This window comes from Echinops telfairi, unplaced genomic scaffold (assembly GCF_000313985.2).
Source record: "Echinops telfairi isolate 266 unplaced genomic scaffold, ASM31398v2 ScPeMD7_443;HRSCAF=831, whole genome shotgun sequence".
NCBI lineage: Eukaryota > Metazoa > Chordata > Mammalia > Afrosoricida > Tenrecidae > Echinops > Echinops telfairi.
Genome location: NW_022104341.1, coordinates 81,720,050 through 81,737,800, shown reverse-complemented (window position 1 = coordinate 81,737,800; position 17,751 = coordinate 81,720,050). Strand labels below are relative to the sequence as shown.

General features: G+C 51.2%; 1 protein-coding gene across 6 annotated transcripts in view; it reads right to left on the bottom strand.

Moving 5' to 3' along the window:
* Positions 1 to 2,102: 2,102 nt before the first annotated feature.
* The window catches only part of MKNK1 (MAPK interacting serine/threonine kinase 1), a 51,337-nt gene continuing 35,688 nt past the window's right edge, over positions 2,103 to 17,751 (bottom strand). For 5 of the 6 annotated variants that reach the window (XM_045291841.1, XM_045291838.1, XM_045291840.1 and 2 more), the window contains 7 exons: positions 17,347 to 17,451; positions 12,560 to 12,615; positions 9,807 to 9,902; positions 8,296 to 8,490; positions 6,488 to 6,652; positions 5,202 to 5,245; positions 2,103 to 3,505 (listed from right to left, as the gene is read on the bottom strand). In XM_045291841.1, coding sequence (XP_045147776.1) covers positions 3,274 to 3,505; positions 5,202 to 5,245; positions 6,488 to 6,652; positions 8,296 to 8,490; positions 9,807 to 9,902; positions 12,560 to 12,615; positions 17,347 to 17,451 — 893 coding nt within the window. In that variant the 3' untranslated portion in view covers positions 2,103 to 3,273. The remainder of the gene's footprint in view (positions 3,506 to 5,201; positions 5,246 to 6,487; positions 6,653 to 8,295; positions 8,491 to 9,806; positions 9,903 to 12,559; positions 12,616 to 17,346; positions 17,452 to 17,751) is intronic. The other variant, XM_045291843.1, reaches the window with a different exon arrangement.

Here is a 17,751-nt window from a genome sequence, read left to right as displayed (position 1 = left end):
AAGGTCTGAGACATCTAGCTGGCTGGGACCAGCTCTCTCCTGAGGCCCAGGTGGAGTCAGCTCTAGAGCTGGGGTGCTGGCTTCTGTCCTTTAGGTGCATGTCTGGAAGGAGTTCTGAGGTGCCAGTGTCTGCCACAAGTGCCCCTCCCCAGCAGAGCCAGGCAAACACCCTAGTGTCAGAAAGGGCAAGGGATGTCCCAAGGACACATAGTGGCAGAGGCAGGACTAGAACCAGGGTGTCTGAGAGGATCCTAAGTTCAGGTTCTACTCCTGGCTCCACAGCTGCCTCTCTAGGACAAGGTCTCTGGCCAGGGCAGCAGTCAAGGGAGGACCCCACAGAGGCCAGTGGCCTATCTGGAAAGCCACAGACCCACTTCCACAACATGTCTTCAGTGCTTTTGTAGAGGGTTCTCGGAGCCAAAGAAAGGGGCCTTTGTCTCCATCAATGGGATATAGGTTAAACCATTCTTCCCCGGCGACACTAAAAATACCAAATTACAGTAGCTACTAGTGACTGCGCAGTCACTGTGTGTGTCTGGAACCGCTCTAAACACTTAACATGAATTCTTACCTTCCACAATAGCACCGTGTCAGTCCAACTTACAAGCAAGGCCCTCAGAAATGGACTTGTCCAAAACTCACAGACATGGCAGTCAACCCTAAGAAGTGGAACTGGGATTTGAACTCAGGTGGTGTGGCTCTGGGTACACTCAGGCTTGGTCAGGAATGCCAGTTCCACCACTCCTAGCTGCACTGCCACGGGCAAGTTCCTCTGACTTCCCCCTCCCCCATTTCCCTTTCTCTAGGAGCCCTGGTGGTGTAGTGGTAATGTGTTGGGCTGCTAACTGCAATGTCAGCAGCTTGAAATCACCAACCGCTCTGTGGGAGAAAAATGAGGCTGTCTGCTCCTGTAAAGAGTTAGCGTCTCAGAAACCCACAGGGCCAGTTCTCTCCTGTCTTTTGGGTCGTTACGAGTTGGAATTGACCCGATGGCAGTGAGTTCAGTTTTGGTTTGATCTTTCTCGTGTCAAGGGGTGAAAAATAATGGAACGCGATGAGAATGATGTCTGTCAGCTTCTGAGGAAGTGCCTGTTCCGTAGGAAGTGCACAATACAGCTGCCCCCAAATAAAATCAACGCAGAGCCATGAAGGATGAAACGGGTTTTGGGCCAGGTGGACTAGGGTAAGTGGAGGGGCGGGAGGCCCCTTGTTTGAGCAAAGGCAAGGGGGCATGAGGCAGGGCTACAGCTTCAGGCAGGAGAGGGCATAGGCCAGGATTGAGGGGTCAGAGCTTGGTCCAGGAAGCCCCTTGGACATCACATTGCTGTGGAACCAACTCAGACAGAACCGATCGGGCTGGGGCTGCTATGTGGGCAAAACCCAGACTGCCAACTCAGGGCATGTTCTCCTCCGTGGGGAGGCATTCCAGTAAAAGGCAGTCGGTAACCTGGTCCTCACTTGCCTCCGCGCTGAAGAGCCTCTAACTCCATCTGCCTCTGTGCTCTCCACAGGGAGAAAAGCTGCCAGCGGCACCCAGTCAGCACCCTGCCACTCTGACCTACTCTTGCCCTCTTCCTGGGAAAAGATAGTGATTCGTCCCAGCCTGCCCTTCTCCAAACCTGGTCCCGAGGATGACACGGAACGGTATCTGTGAACACTTTTCAGGATGCGCATGGGCTGTGGACGTGGTACCTTGCTCACCCTGGTAGCCATGCAGACTCCTGGGCATACAAGTCCTCCTTCAATCGAGGCCCAGTAATGCTTGTTGACAGAGGCACCTGGTTCCCATTGCGGGTGCATGATACATCTACTAACGCCCACTTCCATGTTGCCACCACCCCTCTTCCACTTGAGGTGGGAGATCCTGAAAAGCCAGGGCTGTTTCTGATTCGGGGAGCAGAGCAGGTTCATGACCAATGTTGGATGAATTGAATTTCCTCACTTAAAAAGCAAGGCAAACGCTAATTCTTTCCTTTGCTGTTTGTGGTTCAAATGAGATGCTATCGTTAGAGGTCCTGACAAGGGCCCCTTCTCCCACCTAGCTGGACTCAGTCCAGGCCTGTCTCTTTCTCAAGACGAAGATGAAGAAAAGGCCACCACGGTTAAAATGGAAAGTTTTATTAAAACACGCGCAGTGGATGTATAATCGTATCACTGTATGGGGTGAGTATAAATGTGCAAACCTAGTTTGTGTAACTCAATAGCTCGGCTTATCTGACGGTGGCTGGACCTTCACGGTCGCCGGCAACAGCCACTGCAGTGTTTAGGACAGGGTGGCAGGCCGCCTCCAATTCCAGCCAGCTGGCCTTTCACCTGGCTCCCCATCAGGCCTGCAGTGGCATGGCACGGCCCAGCCCTGCCACCTCTGCACCATACCCAAGGGGGCTCTGCCGCGGCTGCCAACCCTGAGACTGCCTCGCAGTAGCTGACAACAGTAATAACTTAAAATCAGGATAATAAGGAAAAGCAGATTAAAACCCAAATGCATGGACATTCAGGGAAGAAAAAGTCATCACACACTGGCAGAGTCCGCGGGCTTGGCGTGGGAATTTAAAGTCCCATCTTTGCTGCAAGAGCCTGGCTTTTTTCAATGCCCCTCCCCCTAGAAAATGGAATAATACTGACTTTAGCAGCAATCACAACCCAGGAAGAGGATGATAAATGGGGGACACGTTTCGGTCACGGCAAAGAACGATTATGTGCTTCTCTGTGCCGTGGGATGGAAGACTGCTCGGGCTTTGGATACCATTGGTGCCCTGTCCTTCCCCTGACATGGGGGGTTGGGGGGTGGCTCTGCTCAGTCAAGGGAGAGGACGGGCAAACAGGACAGGATGAGTGTCTGTCCAGAGGACGGTGGGAGGGACTGCCAGGGAGGAAGAGGCACACGCCGGCAGCCACTGTCAGCGGACACTTCTCAAAGCTGGCTCCCCAAGGCTGAGGCCTGGTTGCTGCAGACAGAGCATGCTGATTCTGCAGGCAGTGAGCAGGTGGGCAAGAGCCAGGCAGAGATGTCCCCACTGCCATCGGCGATTATGCAAAGTGACAAGTGATTGCTTTCCTTTTCAATGACAACCCCTTTGGAAAAAAGCTTTTTTTCTGAGCTGGATCCTGGGGGACTGCAAGGGCTAGGAGGGGACTGAGGACATTTGTGGAGGGGAAGGCCTGAGTGGGGGTACCCAGCAGGTCTCCCCACCTGCTCTGCAGACTGACCCCACAGCCTTCCGGGGTGACACTGAGGTTGAGCTAGGGCCTACGAGGGGGTGACTGGGTAGGTCAGGGTGCTGGGCATGGCTCCTCGTCTGCACTGCGGCCTGCCTGAGCCAAGGCCCGCCGGCGGGCCAGGCGTGACTTGGAGGGAGGGGACAGCTTCATGGAGCAGACGCCCTCAGCCAAGGCCTGGGACTCTCCGGTCAGCTGGCTCTCGGTCTCCTCGTGCTGGGACAGCTGGCGGTTCAGGGCGATGGCCTCAGCGGCGAACAGCGTCAGGTCCATGGTGCTGCTGTTCCTGCAGGAGGGAGGGAGGGAGGGAGGGAGGGAGGGAGGGTGGGCGGGCAGGGAGGCAGGCTCAGTGGGCGGCCAGGGCTCCTGGACAGTCCCGTTGGGCACTGCAGACTCGAGACTCCAACCAGGGTCTCCTGGAGAGGGTGGGCAACTCTCAAAGTACCGTGGCTCCTCTGGGAATGACCTCTCAGCCTCAAGAGCAGTCCTGAGCGGGACAGTTGGGGCAAATGCCGCCTTCGGTTCAGGTGCCCCTCCTCTCAGCCCCCACAACTCTGCACACAGCAGATGAGACTTGTCATGAAGCTGGCTCTCCCCACCAGGGCAGGAGCGCTGAGAGCAGGGCTGTGCCTCTTCGGCCTGTGTCCCCAGAACCCAGCCCATGGCTAGCACGTAATAGGCACTTTGGGTTTGCCGAGTAGATCTCCTTGGGTTTGGATCTGAGACTAGCCTTGGGTGCCTGGAGGCAGTGAGATAGAGTCAGGTAGCAATCCAAGCTGGCCAAGAGCAGGTGAGACTGTAAAGATGCCAGACAGACCTCTGTGTGACTCCCAAAGGGGCCATGCCATTGGTCCCGGCAATGCTTTAGCCCTGGCTGCTCAAAGAGGGTGGTGCTCTGAGGAGCACTAGTCAGCTGTTTAAAAGGCTCGGCAGTCAACAGATTTGGGTCCAGAGCCCAGCTCCATAGGCTAGTGTGTGGCTTTGGACAAGTTCTGGCTCTCCCATCTATAAAATGGGGGTCATGGGAGTGAGTACCTCTCTTTGAGATTCATCATGCCAGTCATGGATATAATACATGACAAGTCCGTAGCAGGAGGGTGTAGGACCTAGTCTTCTATAGTTATCTGTATAGGGAAACTGGATGGATGGAAATATGAAGATAATAACGGGATTGATGATTACCAGGGGACATGGAGGAGGGTGGGGGAACAGGAGAATCAACATCAATGTGTAAGAGAAAAAAGCTACAAAAATTGATTGTAATAATGACTGCACAGCCCTTCTTGCTATGACTGAACCACTGAATTATAGGACATGTTAATTACAAATCAGTAAAAAAAAAAATTGACACTTGGTGGTCATTCCTATTACTCTGTGTGTGTGCACGCACACGCGCTCACTTGTGTGCCCATTGGTCCCGACACCTGCTCCTTTTGCCAATCCGTGGAAGCAGGAGGGGAACAAGGTGTGAGTGTCCCACGGCCTTGGTGAGTGTCCTACGGCATGACTTCGCCATCATGTTGGTGGAGGACCAGTGAAAAAAGAGTGAGATTGTGAGGAGGGGGCAGGACCAGGGACTTGTTCTGTTCTGTTCTACGCAGGGCTGTTCTGAGTCGGAATTGACTAAGTGGCACCAGACAATAACAAAGTCTTTTTCTTTGGACTATAAATGGTGATTTCCAGTTACAGGTAGGTTTTGTAGATTAAGTGGACATTCAAAACAATGATTTCACTTGCAAGCAGTGTAAGAGGGGCTGGAAAGGTGTTGGAGTATGGGGGAAGAGGGTCAGCCGCCCTGTGGTGAAAGAAGAGAGGGAGGCGGGGAGACACAGTGGGTATGGGGGTGGCAGGACCAAAAGTCCCCTGAAGAGGATGGTATCTGCGTCTTGGGATGGGCCCCGGCCCACCTGCCATCTGAGAGCTCTAGGAAAGCTGGAGCCGGAGAGAAGGGTGGTGGGCGTGGGCGTGGCTGCACCATTTACCTCTGGAGCACTTGCGGCGTGGGGATTCCCCTTTCTGGAGCTTGCTAGAAGGGGAAGGACAGATGCGTGGGTAAGTGCTGCTCTCTCCTTCCAAGAGCTGCCCCTGCCCATGCCAGCACAGCGTGGGGTGGCTGCCACAGGCTCTCAGGCCAGTACAGGGACTGGCCGTGCTTGCCTGCAGGGTCAGACCTTCCAAGGAGAGAGTAAGAGAGGCACGAGCTGAAGTCACAGGCCTCAGTGCGGCTCCCCGGAACGGAAAGCCCCCTTCTCGTCTTCCTGGCAAAGTCCTGATCTTCCTCCAAGACCCAGCTCAGGGGCCACTTCAGCTTCCTGACCCTTGCTTGTGCACCTAGCATTTTGTAGAAGCATTCATCACACTATCCTGTCATCCTCTGCCCTCACCACCCATCTGCCGCTCCCCACGAGCACATGAAGACAAGAAATGGTTCTTACACCCCTGTATTTCCAGCACCGGGCACCTGCCGTGTGCTCAGGGAAGGAAGGAACACTCGGGCGCTGGGAAAGAGTGACTTAGAGACTGGGCTTTGGATCAAGTCCTTGTCTGCCACAGGGGTTTGGCCATTCCTGCCTCCTTCCACCAACAGGGTCATGGTGGCTGGCTAGGACCCAGCAGAGCAAGGACACAGTCACTCCCAGGTAGGCCTGGGCTCATGAGGGGCCGAATGTAGACATCTTGACTAAGAAAGGAGGATTGAAAGAATGATTCTACTGAAGTCTGGATACCATATATACTTGAGTACAAACTGACCTGAATGTCAGCGGAGGCACCTAATTTTGCCACAAAAACTGCATAACAAATATGCTGAAAAAACTCAGCTTATAACACGAGTACATATGGTACTTAACCTGAGGGAAAGCGCCACCACGTGCCTTTCAGGTTAGCTGCACCCAGACACCCAGAGCCCCGAGGAGAACTCATTGTCCCCAGGGCAGCACAGCATTGCTTCTGGGTGCTCTCAGCTAATGAGATTTCTGTATAGAGGGTGAGTAGTACAGGCCCCAAACAGCAATGCCAGACTGCCTCCTGTGATGCCTGTCTCTGCCATTAGTGAGAATGTGCACACCAACCCCCCAGAGCTCTCTGCCAACCTAAGACCTGAGAAGGGGGCTCCTCCTGGGACTAAGGCATGAGTCCATTTACTCTGCATGGGTAAATGCAGATCAGCCAGCTGGGTAGTGCCCAGGCGCTGCTGCTGTGAGAGCTTCCTCATGGTCACGCTGCAGGCCTGAGTGGTACAATGCCACCCATTCCTGGAGCCACTCACCCCCTGCACCCATGGGTGCTGCAGAACCTGGGCGGCACTGAGTCTCTGCTTGGCATCGCGAACCAGGAGCTTGGAGATGAGGTCCTTGGCCTCACTGGAGATGTGCGCCCAGTCCTTGTCAGGGAACTCGTACTTGCCCTCCTGGATGCTCTCAAACAGCTTGTTCTAGGGAAAGAAGAGTCCTCTGAGGCTGCAGTGCCCAGGGGGTGGACAGCATGTGCTTGGCGCCAGCCTGCCCACCCTGGGCCAACTGACCTCGGGGTAGCCATGGTGGAAGCATCACAGCTTTTGGCTGGCCGGGGGTGGGGTGGGGTGGGGTGTCAAGTAGGTGACGAGTGGGGAGTCTCACCTAGAGAACAAAGGCCAATCCCTTGGCCCTTCAAACAGGGCCCCCGTGAACTGGCTCCTGCAGCCTCTCCAGCCTCACACTTCCCTACCTCCTCTTGGCACAGGTGCAGCTGGTTCTGAACCCCGTCTGCTCATGCTGCTCCTTCCACTTGTATTTCTTGGTGCTGGGGTGGGGGCTGGGGAGCTTGCACTGTTGTTAGTTGCTGTCAAGTTGGTTCTGACTCAGGAGCACCCCATGTGTGCAGACTAGAACTTCCCCAGAGGGCTCTCAGTGCTAGGCCGGCTACCTGAGGCGTATCTGGGGGGTTAGAACCTAGTCCGGGGTTTCATATTTTGCACCTCCCAGGGGACTCCCTGGGGCCATCCTTTAAGACTCAGCTCAGGTACCACCTTCTCGAACACCTTCTCCTGACTCAGCATGGCTGAGGGCAGCTTGTCTCTACCGACATCACCAGTTCATACATCGTCCTCACCCACGAAACCCGTGGGTCTCCTTGGGGACATGTGGCAGGGTCTGAGGATGCTTTTGGCTGGGTAGATGCCATGGATGCTGATGCCGTTAAACACCCTACACGGCACAGGACAGTTCCTCCAATGGTGAAGAATCACCAGCCTTAACTGTTCAGTGTGGAGGCTGAGAAGCCCCCCACAAGCTCAGGAGTCCCCTGAGGGCAGAGACCATGTCTCCCGGGCCCTGGCAGCCCAACCAACCCCTGGTCTGGCCTGGCCTGGCACCAGCACTCAGTGAACACTTGCTGAAATACACAGAACTGTGGCTCTGTCCTGTTGACTTTTATCCCCTTTCCTCAAGGAGAGGGAAGGGTCTTGCTGGGGTGACAGTGAGTGGCTAGTGGAAGGAGCGAAGTCTCACCCAAGCCTGGCACCCTCTCCACAATTACATAGCTTGGACATGTTTTCTCTGTCTTCAGTGCACTCAGAAAACAGAAGGAGCTTATCCAAGTGGGCGACATGTCTGGTTCTGACAAGTGGACAGTGGACAGGGTTTCCAGTAGAGAAACGGTCTCAGGCCTGCAGCTAGAATGGCAGGACTCTCTCTCTCTGCTCCGACTGGACTTCCACCCTGCTCTCCCTCAGAGGTTGACAGCACTGTACCATTACCCCTTTTGGAAGATGAGGGAACAGAAGTCCAGAAAGGTGAGTGCCATGAGTGCTGGTGGCAGACCAGGTTGTCCTGTGCTCTGGTGAGATGCAGTGGGGAGGCTGGTGCACGTAGTGTGCTCGGCAGAGGGCGGAAGGGGGCTGGGTAGAACTCTCCCCATACCTCAGGGCCTTTAGTGTGGGCCTCCAATCCCAGGTTCTTACTCTCCTCTTTTCCCACCTTGGAATCACTGCCCCTGGACAGGAGAGGACCAGGACAGTGGATCAGGGACAGCTCCATGCCCAGTCAAGCTTGGTGTCCTAACCACCATGTGCCTGAGTGAACCCGGGTCTGGGCTCACCTGGCACAATCTGCAGACCTCTCCCCGGTCCCAGCCGCAGTCGGCGCCGCAGTGACCCACAAAGGGTGGGTAGCCGCTCAGCATGATGTAGAGGACCACGCCCAGGCTCCACAGGTCACAGCGCTTGTCGTAAAAAGTGGCCTCATCCGTGAAGACCTCCACCACCTCGGGGGCCATGTATTCGGCAGAGCCACACTAGGAGGGGCAGGGTGGGAGAGAGATGCAGCGTCAGAGGGAGACAGGATGTTAAAGAGCAGAATGCAATGGGACCCCTGGGCCAAGTGAACATTTGGAAACTGAATCCTAGAATCCCTTACGTCACGACTCACGCTGTCAGTTCCCAGGCACCTTCTTGTCTTTCAGGCCCTTCACCTGGCAGCAGATTCCCTTGCCCAATAAGGAGCAAGCAGTTCTCCCTGCCCCAGGGCTCCATAAACACGCCCTCCATGCACAAGACTTCACGAGGAGTTCTTCGTGAAGTCCCGCCAGACTGGCTCAGAGCAAAGTGCACGAGTGTAGAATCAAGAGACTATCACAGCTTGAAGAGCTCTTCGAGCAAATACAACAGGCCAGGCCTTTGTCCAAGCATATCAGAACCCAAGATCCCCCACCTCCCATCCCGGTGCAGAAACTGCTGATCAGCCGGAAACAAGTACCACCCCCTACTGTTTCAGCTTCACCAGCACACACACAGAGAGTCTGGTGGGAGGGCAGTAATTGAAAAAAGGATATTTTTTTTTGGTTAACAGCAATTAGAGCAAATGCTTTAGACAACAAGGGAGCCTAGAGTATTAGAAGTTAATAAAGAAACATTCTTAATAAGGTTGCATGGAATAAGACACATTTAGGCATATTTAAATGAATGTGTGATAACAGGGTTATTAGAAAAATTCACTTATGAACCATGTAAATCTCAAAAGCATCGTAGTAATTACAGTATATCGAGTATGGACAGAGATGTCTTTGGAAGTGTCTCCCAAGAGCAGCATCTGGGTGTGAAAGGTGAAGTCAGACACAATAGCTAACATAGCTCAGCAATGCTGCCACACAGGGCCCCGAGCCCCGCCATTATTGTGAGACACTCCTGCTCCGCTGCCGGAAAGGTGGTCTGAGTCCTTTATTGGCAAAGGAGGTAGTGTATGACATCAGCAGTGGGTAGGGGACCACAGAGGTGCCCTCCCAGCCCCTCTGAAAGGTAAAGCCAGTGTCTGACTCAGAACTCAGTTTGTGCTGCAGAATCTGGTCTTTGCCTCTGTTCACAGAGAAGGCCGCCCCAAACTGAAAGCTCAAGTACCAGTTTCACCAGTGCTAAGGACTGGCTCTACGGGCTGTGGCGTCCCAACACAAAGGGGCGAGCTAGTCAAAAATGCAGGCAGCAGGCAATACGTGAGACAGGCTAAGTTATCCCTTCCTTCCTAGACCTCTGCCCTGGACGTTGCAGCTTCCGGTCTGGGGACACTACAGATGTACAAGCACCAAGAGGGAGTGGCAGAGTGCCCGGCCATACGTACTGGAGTGGTCAGCTCTGGTGTTGTTATAGGGGTGCAGGAGTTGTTGAGTTTCACTCCACTGCCTAAGTCAAAGTCACAGATTTTCACTGGAGACACCTGCAAAGGAAAAGAGCAAAGATTACACACATCACACCCCGAAGGGCATGAGGAGGCCACAGGATGAAATGGGGGGCACAGTTGTATGTGTGGCTGTCCCGCTGAAGGCCAGCCTTTTCTATCTGGTATAACTTACTCTCCTGTGGTAAAGGGGAATCACCGAGGACTTAGCCAAGGTGTCCTCTTCCCCAGCTTCTTTGCTGCTGCTGCCATTAGTTGCCATCAAGCAGACGGCAGCACGTGAGGCTCAAGGCGACCTCGTGTGTGCTGAGTGCCTCAGCATTTTCAAGGCTGTGACCCTTTGGAAGTGGACTGTCAGGCCTGTCCTCAGAGGTGCCTCTGGAGTGGGGTTGACCAGCCAGCCTTTTAGCTCGTAGTCACATGCTTAAACTGACTGCCTGACCGTGGCCTCTGGTCTTTCCTCATTTTCCTACTCTACTGTGGTAGATGGTGTGAGCTTGATATAAAACGAGTAGCCACCTATGAAACACTTGCCAGGAGATGACAGCACAGAAGCTAGAGAGGCCAATGTGCATTCCTGAAAGTCAGACTCTGCAGCTCATTCAGTGGAGAGCAGGGACCTTAGAATGAAATCTCTGACCACCTCAGATGGTATAGGATTACAGACTCATGTTGGTTTGCTTGCCTGGGACTTTGTTGGTTTTAGGCCTGAATGCCGTGTCCTGGAAAACCCCCAGCCCGGGTGGGGTCAACATAGCAGCCAATCACCCCTTAATTGGAGGCTATGGGACCACAGCTGGAGGCTGGCCAGGCAGCAGCCTATTGTGTGCATGACAGCGAATGTCCTTATGGGGACAAAAAAGGTTAGTTCTGTGAGTCTCAGGTCAGCCATGAACCCGCTAGGGCAGCCTGGATGAGTCTCAATTCCTTTCCCTTTTGTTATTTAATTTTTCTTAATTCTTTCAATCATACAACAGGGGCAACAGAGCTGCGCCATGGAGATGATATGAAATACAGGACATGAAGCACACTGTAAACCAGAAGCACTGGAAAGGGGAGGGGGCCCGCTTTGGGGTCAGGCTACCTGCGTTTTCGTCTAGGCCAGCAGTTCTCAACCTGTGGGTCGAGATCTCTTTGGGGGTCGACGACTCTTTCACAGGGGCCGCCTGAGACCATCGGAAAACACATATTTCTGACGGTCTTTGGAACCGAGATACGGCTCCTCTATCCATCTCCAGGGGGGTCCGCCCACATGCAGATATGCCCACATAAGAGTGCCCGGCATGAAGACTGTTACCCATGCTACACCATGCTTCCAGACAAAATTTCATTTATTTGTAATTAGAAATAAATATTTCACAGTATATAATTACATATTGTTTTTTGTGATTAATCACTATGCCTTATGTTCAATTTGCAACAATGAAAATACATCCGCGGGAAGCCAGGCCAAGGCTGGGACCCTCCCCGCCCCTCTCCCTGCATCTCTAACAGATTCCCTTCAGACTCCTGTATTGTTACTGTCTCTCTCTTTGTAAATAAAAGGCACTGGCTTCCAAGAAAAAAAAAAAAAGAAAATACATCCGCATATCAGATATTTACATGATGATTCATAACAGTAGCAAAATGACAGTTATGAAGTAGCAATGAAAATAATAACTACATGAAGAAGTGTATTAAAGGGTCATGGCACTAGGAAGGTTGAGAACCACTGGTCTAGGCTCTACTATTCAAAAGCTGAGTGGCTTTGAGCAGGTTGGTTTCCTCATCCATAAAGCGAGGACAATAATATCTACCTCATTATTTTCTAAATTCTGAAAGCAACAAGGCACCTATCACAGTATCTGGCACAATGCAAGCACTCAATAGATGCTAGCCACATCATTACTGGTAATAAGTTATAAAGCTCTGTGCTGGAACCACGGATAGGAACGCATAAGCTTCTTATTTGAACTCACACATTACTATTCCCCACAGAAGACTTGTAAATGGCGAGCCGACTAGTCTTTTTGCTAGCAGCCATTCCTTAGTTATTGAGTCGTAGATTAATCCAGTTCAAGACATGCTCTCTCATGCACACACAAGTGTCTATGCACACGGAGGCATGGACACAGCTCACCCAAGCATCATACCTAAATCTCTCTGAAGAAACACAGGGTTTGGCCAATTCATAGGCACTTATGGAAATCGAGCATTTCCATGCACAAGTAGATTGAGTTAGGGCAAAGTTTAAAGTAGGCTGCATTTGCTCAATACCACTCATGAATGTTTAAATTTTAATGGCCACCTTTGGAAATAAAAATGGAAGTAGGAACCCCTTTGGAGAACTTGCTAATCTTGCCAGTTGGGGAAGTCATCTGGCACCCATGCTGTAAGAGGGCCTCATCTCGGCAGCACTGTGCTTCCTCTGAGGAGGAGTTGCTGTTGACAGCTCACGCCGAGCGCTGTGAAGGTGGGCACGTTGGATTGGAGACATGGATTCTGGGCCGGTCTCACAGCACTCACACACAGGCTTCAGTGACTCACACTGATGACAGTGGCCAAGGGATAAGGATGACCCAGCTTGGAAAGGAGGGCTGACTCAAGTTGGTGTCTGATGCCGAGAGGACTGCCAACAACAATCCACACTGAAAGGAAGGGGGCTTCCCCCAATCTGTCCACTGGTAAGGTCCCCAAATCAGGGCCCAGGTAAGTACCTTTTCTGGAGACTCACACAATATATTTTCCGGCTTCAGATCACGATGAGCAATGCCTGAAATGACAAAGGGCAAAGAAATGGTTAACATATGCACATAATTATCAAACATTCCACACACAATTAATTTTTTCCAAATGCTGTTGTTCGCAGATTAATTCCCAATTATGGTACATTAAAAAGTTAACGAGCTGCAGGAGGCAGAAGCAACCAGAGACACAGACCAAAAGCACAGTTGATTCTGCAAGTTCTTTTGAAGCAGGGCTTTAGAAATCTGGCAGGGATAAGAAGGGCTAAATGAATCCCAGTCACTGGCTAGCCTTTCAGCGCCGCAGTGACAACCAGAGGAAGCACGTCTAATGCAGAGCAGAGCAGAATGTGCTGCAGAGTCAGTGCTGGGAACTGCAAGGCAGAAATAATTAGTGCCTTAAGAGCCTCTCAGGGGTCCCGCACCACTCTACCTTGTTTCTTCGTGTGTGGCCGATTAAAAAAACCCCAAAAAACAAAAGATTCCTCCAGTGGGACTCCTTGAATGTTCAGGAGATCAAGTGTTAGTTAACAAATCTCCCCAAAGCTGTGAGAGCGCTCCTTGCTTGCTCTGCGTGGCCAAGACAGCCCCGCCAGAAGCAGAGCCTGGACTGCTCGGCCTGGCTGCGGTTCTTAGCAGGAGTCCCTCTAGCCTTTTTGCCAGGCCTCTCCTGGAAACCAAATCAAATCCCCTGCGGTTAGTCCATTCCGGCTCACAGCAACCTTTCCTGGAGTAGAAAGCTCCACCTTTCTCCTGAGCGGTCACGCCACCAGGGATTAGGGGTTGGGGTGCTAATGACAGAGTTGGAGGTTCAAGCCCACCACCCACTGCTCAGAAGAAAGATGAGGCTTTCTCTCGAAGGAGCTTGCACATAGCAGCTCACTTCACAAGCTATTCAGCTGGCCAAGAAGCCTCTGGGGAAAGCTGTTGTCCAAAGTCGGGGTGGGGGGCATCCAGCCCTTGAACTGTGTAAGGCCCAAGAAATCATCAATACCAGTTAACACCACATGCCTCACCAAAAAGAAGCAGTTCCTGCCATCACACTAGGGGTGCGTCAATTAAATGTTTGACCAAATATAGCAGGTTAATTTTTAAGGTGATAATATTGTATGGGCCGAGAATGATGCAATACATATCCAAATGGCCCTTGGCAGAAGAAAAAAGGTTCCTCACCCCTAGTTGAAGTCATAGACTATGAAGCTTATTTGGCCTACTGCCCCCTCTTCAAGGGGGGGGATTACTCAGGGGTCCCTGACAGTTAAAAACTTGTACTATAACCCATAATCCAGGATAAAGTGTAGGCACTGGTTTTGCTGCAGCCCATTTGGATCATTCCAGAGTCCCCCAACATTAAACTTGCTGCCCCTGAGTTGATTCCAACTCATTTGCACTGCCCCTGTGAGTTTTTGAGACTGTTATAACTCTTTATAGGAGTAGAAAGCCTCATCTTTCTCCATTGAAGCAGCTGGTGGTTTCAAACAGCTGGTGGTTTCAAACTGCTGATCTTAGCAACCAAACTCGTAACCACTATGTTCCCAGGGCTCCTGGTCTAACCAAAGACAGGGACAAAGACGAATCAACGGGTTGGGCCATCGTGTCCTAGAGGTTGACTCAGAAGCCTCTTTCCTCTTTCCTCGGGCAGAAAGCACAGTGCAGACGCTGCAGAGCGGGCCGGCAAACAAGAGCCTGGTGGCTGCTCTCGGAAGTCCTGGACAGTACAGAGGAGTCTGGGGGAACAAGAAGAGTTGGGAAACGCCGAAGCTGTGTTAATGAAACTTGCCCTGAAAAACGGGGGCAGTCTCCACTTCCCCGCTGGGTGGGGAGGGCTCAGCCCACCTGAGGCACTACACTGGATGAAAAACCTGAGCCCGGGCAGGCTAAGTAACTTCATCAGTCACCTAATTGAATGAGAACCCAGAGCAACTGGGCCCAGGCTGCACAAATTGAGTGGGGCTGCGGCCCGCCGCACTAAAAGTGAAAGATATTTTCCATTACAGCAAGTGCTCCTACAGAAGGATCACGAGCCACACATGGAGCCTTACTCTCCAAATGGGTGGCAATGGCCCAACTGTCCCCTGGCCCGAGCGCGCCGAGAGCCAGGCTGTGTAGTAACGGGCCGGCCTGGGTGAGCACACCAGCCATCCAGCCGCTCTGCTTCATTTCCCAAAGGTTAAGCGGCAGTGTGGCCGGTATTTAAAAGCATGGAACTTGTTTCAGGGCTGACCCATTCTTGCCCAATTCATCTTCCCAGCGTGAAGTTATTTAGAAAACAACCAAGTTCAGCTGGAAATCGTTTTTCATCCCCTCCAACTTCCAGGCGCTCGGGCGCCTGGCCAGCGACATGTTAACAGGCACTTCAGAACTCCTACGACACCACCAGCCGCCATGCCCTTTAGTGCATGCTTGTAAAAAAATAAATAAATAATACAAAACCGCCTTTACCCTCCTCTGAGGTATGGATCTTGTAAAAAGAGTGACCCAGTTTTGCAATCTACAGAGGCAGCTTGGGGAGTAGTTGTAAATCTCTGTCAGACAGGTGTTACCTACATGCATCCCAGCTCTCAGAAACAGAACAACTGCTATTCATCATGCTGCGGAATTTCCATCCCAGGTGCAAGTCCTGCCCCCCAGCATGGGCGCTGTCAGGATGGGATCTCTTTTCAGCCATGGAGGACATCATGAACTGGAGCCTCCCCACACACGCACACCAGGTTGTGCTTGGCCACAAGGGGAGGCTGGCACCCCACGTGGGATGTGGAAACTGGCAGGCCAACCAATGGCCTATGCACTCCTCACCAACATGGCGGCCAACATGCGTGGCAGCCAGGAAAAGGGAGCCGAGGCCACACAGTTGCTTCCTCCACCCAAGCCCCATTCCCCACCAGACAGAAGGCTTTGTTCCAAGGGAATGAATATTTGGAATAAGAATGCCTTCTGTCTGGTAGTGGCAGATGAAAGTGGAGAAACTAGTGTTTATAGGAGGAACTACTACGGTGCCAGGCATCAGGTTTCATCTATGGTGGTGGCCTGGGTTGTTGATTCTGACTCATAGTGACGCCCTGGCAGTAGAATAGAATGCCTGCAAGGTTTTCTTGACTCTTTATGGCAGGGCCCAGGTGGGGTAGTGGTTATACACTGGGCTGCTAACCGCAAGGTCAGCAGTTCAAAACCACTAGACGCTCCTCAGGAGAAAGATGAGGCTTTTTTTACTTCTGTAAAGAGTTATCGAGTTAGAAACCCCAGGGGCAGTTTTGTCCTGTCTTACACGGTTGCGCTGAGTCAGAATCTGCTCGATGGCGGTGAGGTTTGAGTCTAAGAATCTTTACAGAAGCAGGTCACCAGGTCTTTCTCCCGTATAGCTTCCTGGTGGGATCAAACTACTAACGGGACGGACACCTTATGTTCGATCTCTGAAGGGGCTTCAGAAAAACCCCAAAGCTTTTCATTTCATTTTCCACAACCTTTTGGAACTATCCATTATTGCATAAATGAATTTAATATATATGGAAAAGGCTTAGACTAGTGCCTAGCACGTCAGTGCTGTATAATATTTGCAGTTGTCGATGAACACGTTTCTTACTTCTCACCACAGCTCTATGGGATAGGCATTACTATTGAGAGAGCCCATAGCTAGAAAAAAAGGTGAAGCCCGAATTCTCTTTATCCAGGGAATTAAACTGTAATTAGCTTAAAATTAAGCAAATTTAAAAATGGATGCAATATTCACATATACTTATGGAAATGTTAAAAAAAACACCCCACCTAATTTACAAAGAAATTTAATTGACTATAAAAGGAATGGGATGATACACTGAAGTATAATTGAAGTAAAATTCAAACACCCTCCCCCCCCAAAAAAAAAGTCTATTTCAAGTTATTTCAACTGATAGGGACCCTGATAAAAGGCTTCTGAGGCTATAAGTCTTTACGGGAGCAGAGAGACGCAACTCTCTCCCACAGAGAGAATGGTGGGTTTGGATCACCGACCTTATGGTTAGTAGCCCAAGACTTACGAACAGTACCACCAAAGTTATGTAATTCAAAACAACAGCAAGCTGCTAGTTACCATTGTGACGTTCAACGGATATCTCAGACGAGCCACATTGCAAGAAAAAGCATTTTTTATTTATCATGAGAAAGACAAAACTGTTTGTACTTTCATGCCAATTTTGAAGACAAAATGATACATCTAAAAATACAAGAATTATTCCAAAAATACGTATAATGCCAAAACAAAGAAGAACAACAACAAAAACCCAACTTACTGCCATCGAGTCAATTCTGAGTCATAGTGACCCTAAAAGACAGAGAACTGCCCTTCTGGGTTGTGAAATCTTTACTGGGACAGCCTCATCTTTCTCGTATGAAATGGAACCACTGACCTTGGGAAGCAGCTCATTGCAGAGCCCACCACACCACTGAGGACCCTGTATTTATAACAGAATGGTGATGTTAAACATAAGCTTGACATTCTTCATCAGGAAAAAGAAAGATAATCTGTATACACATGTATATTCACATCTTGCTCAACATGAGATTATTCAGCTTCCTCCTGTATCCCTGCCCTAGTTTAGAGCACCACCATCTACTAACCTTCAAGCCAGAAGCACATGCTGACTCATCCTGGATTGTCCCCGGACCCTCATGAATGGGCAATTTTGAATCTCAAGTTGCCTGCAAACTGCTCCAACTTCTGGATCAAGCCATTTGCCGGGTCTGCTCAGTTCAATCACAGAGGCAAAGACAAAATCGGGGCTCACCTTTGGTGTGCAGAAAGTCAAGGGCAGCAGCAACATCCTGTACCACTCGGCTGGCTTCGAGCTCATTGAAGTGTTTCCGCTTCTGGATGTGGGCCAGGATGGAGCCTGGGGGGAGAGGGGCCACAGAGGAAAGACTTTTCATTTCTAGGAAGTAACTTCTTAGAAGTGAAGTTTCCACAAGTTTGGGAGCTTCTGAAGGGCAGGAATATAGGCTCTTTCAGGGCTACCTATCCTTCAAGGATCCTTAGTGGTTAGGCTCTTAACTGCTGACTGCAAAGTTCTTAGCTGCAAGCAGCTGAATCCACCCCATGGAGTGGAGACCCAAAGCCCATCTGTAGATAATTGAACATCCCTTTATAGAAGGGTCACAAGGAAGAGACGAGCCAGTCAGGGTGCAGTATAGCA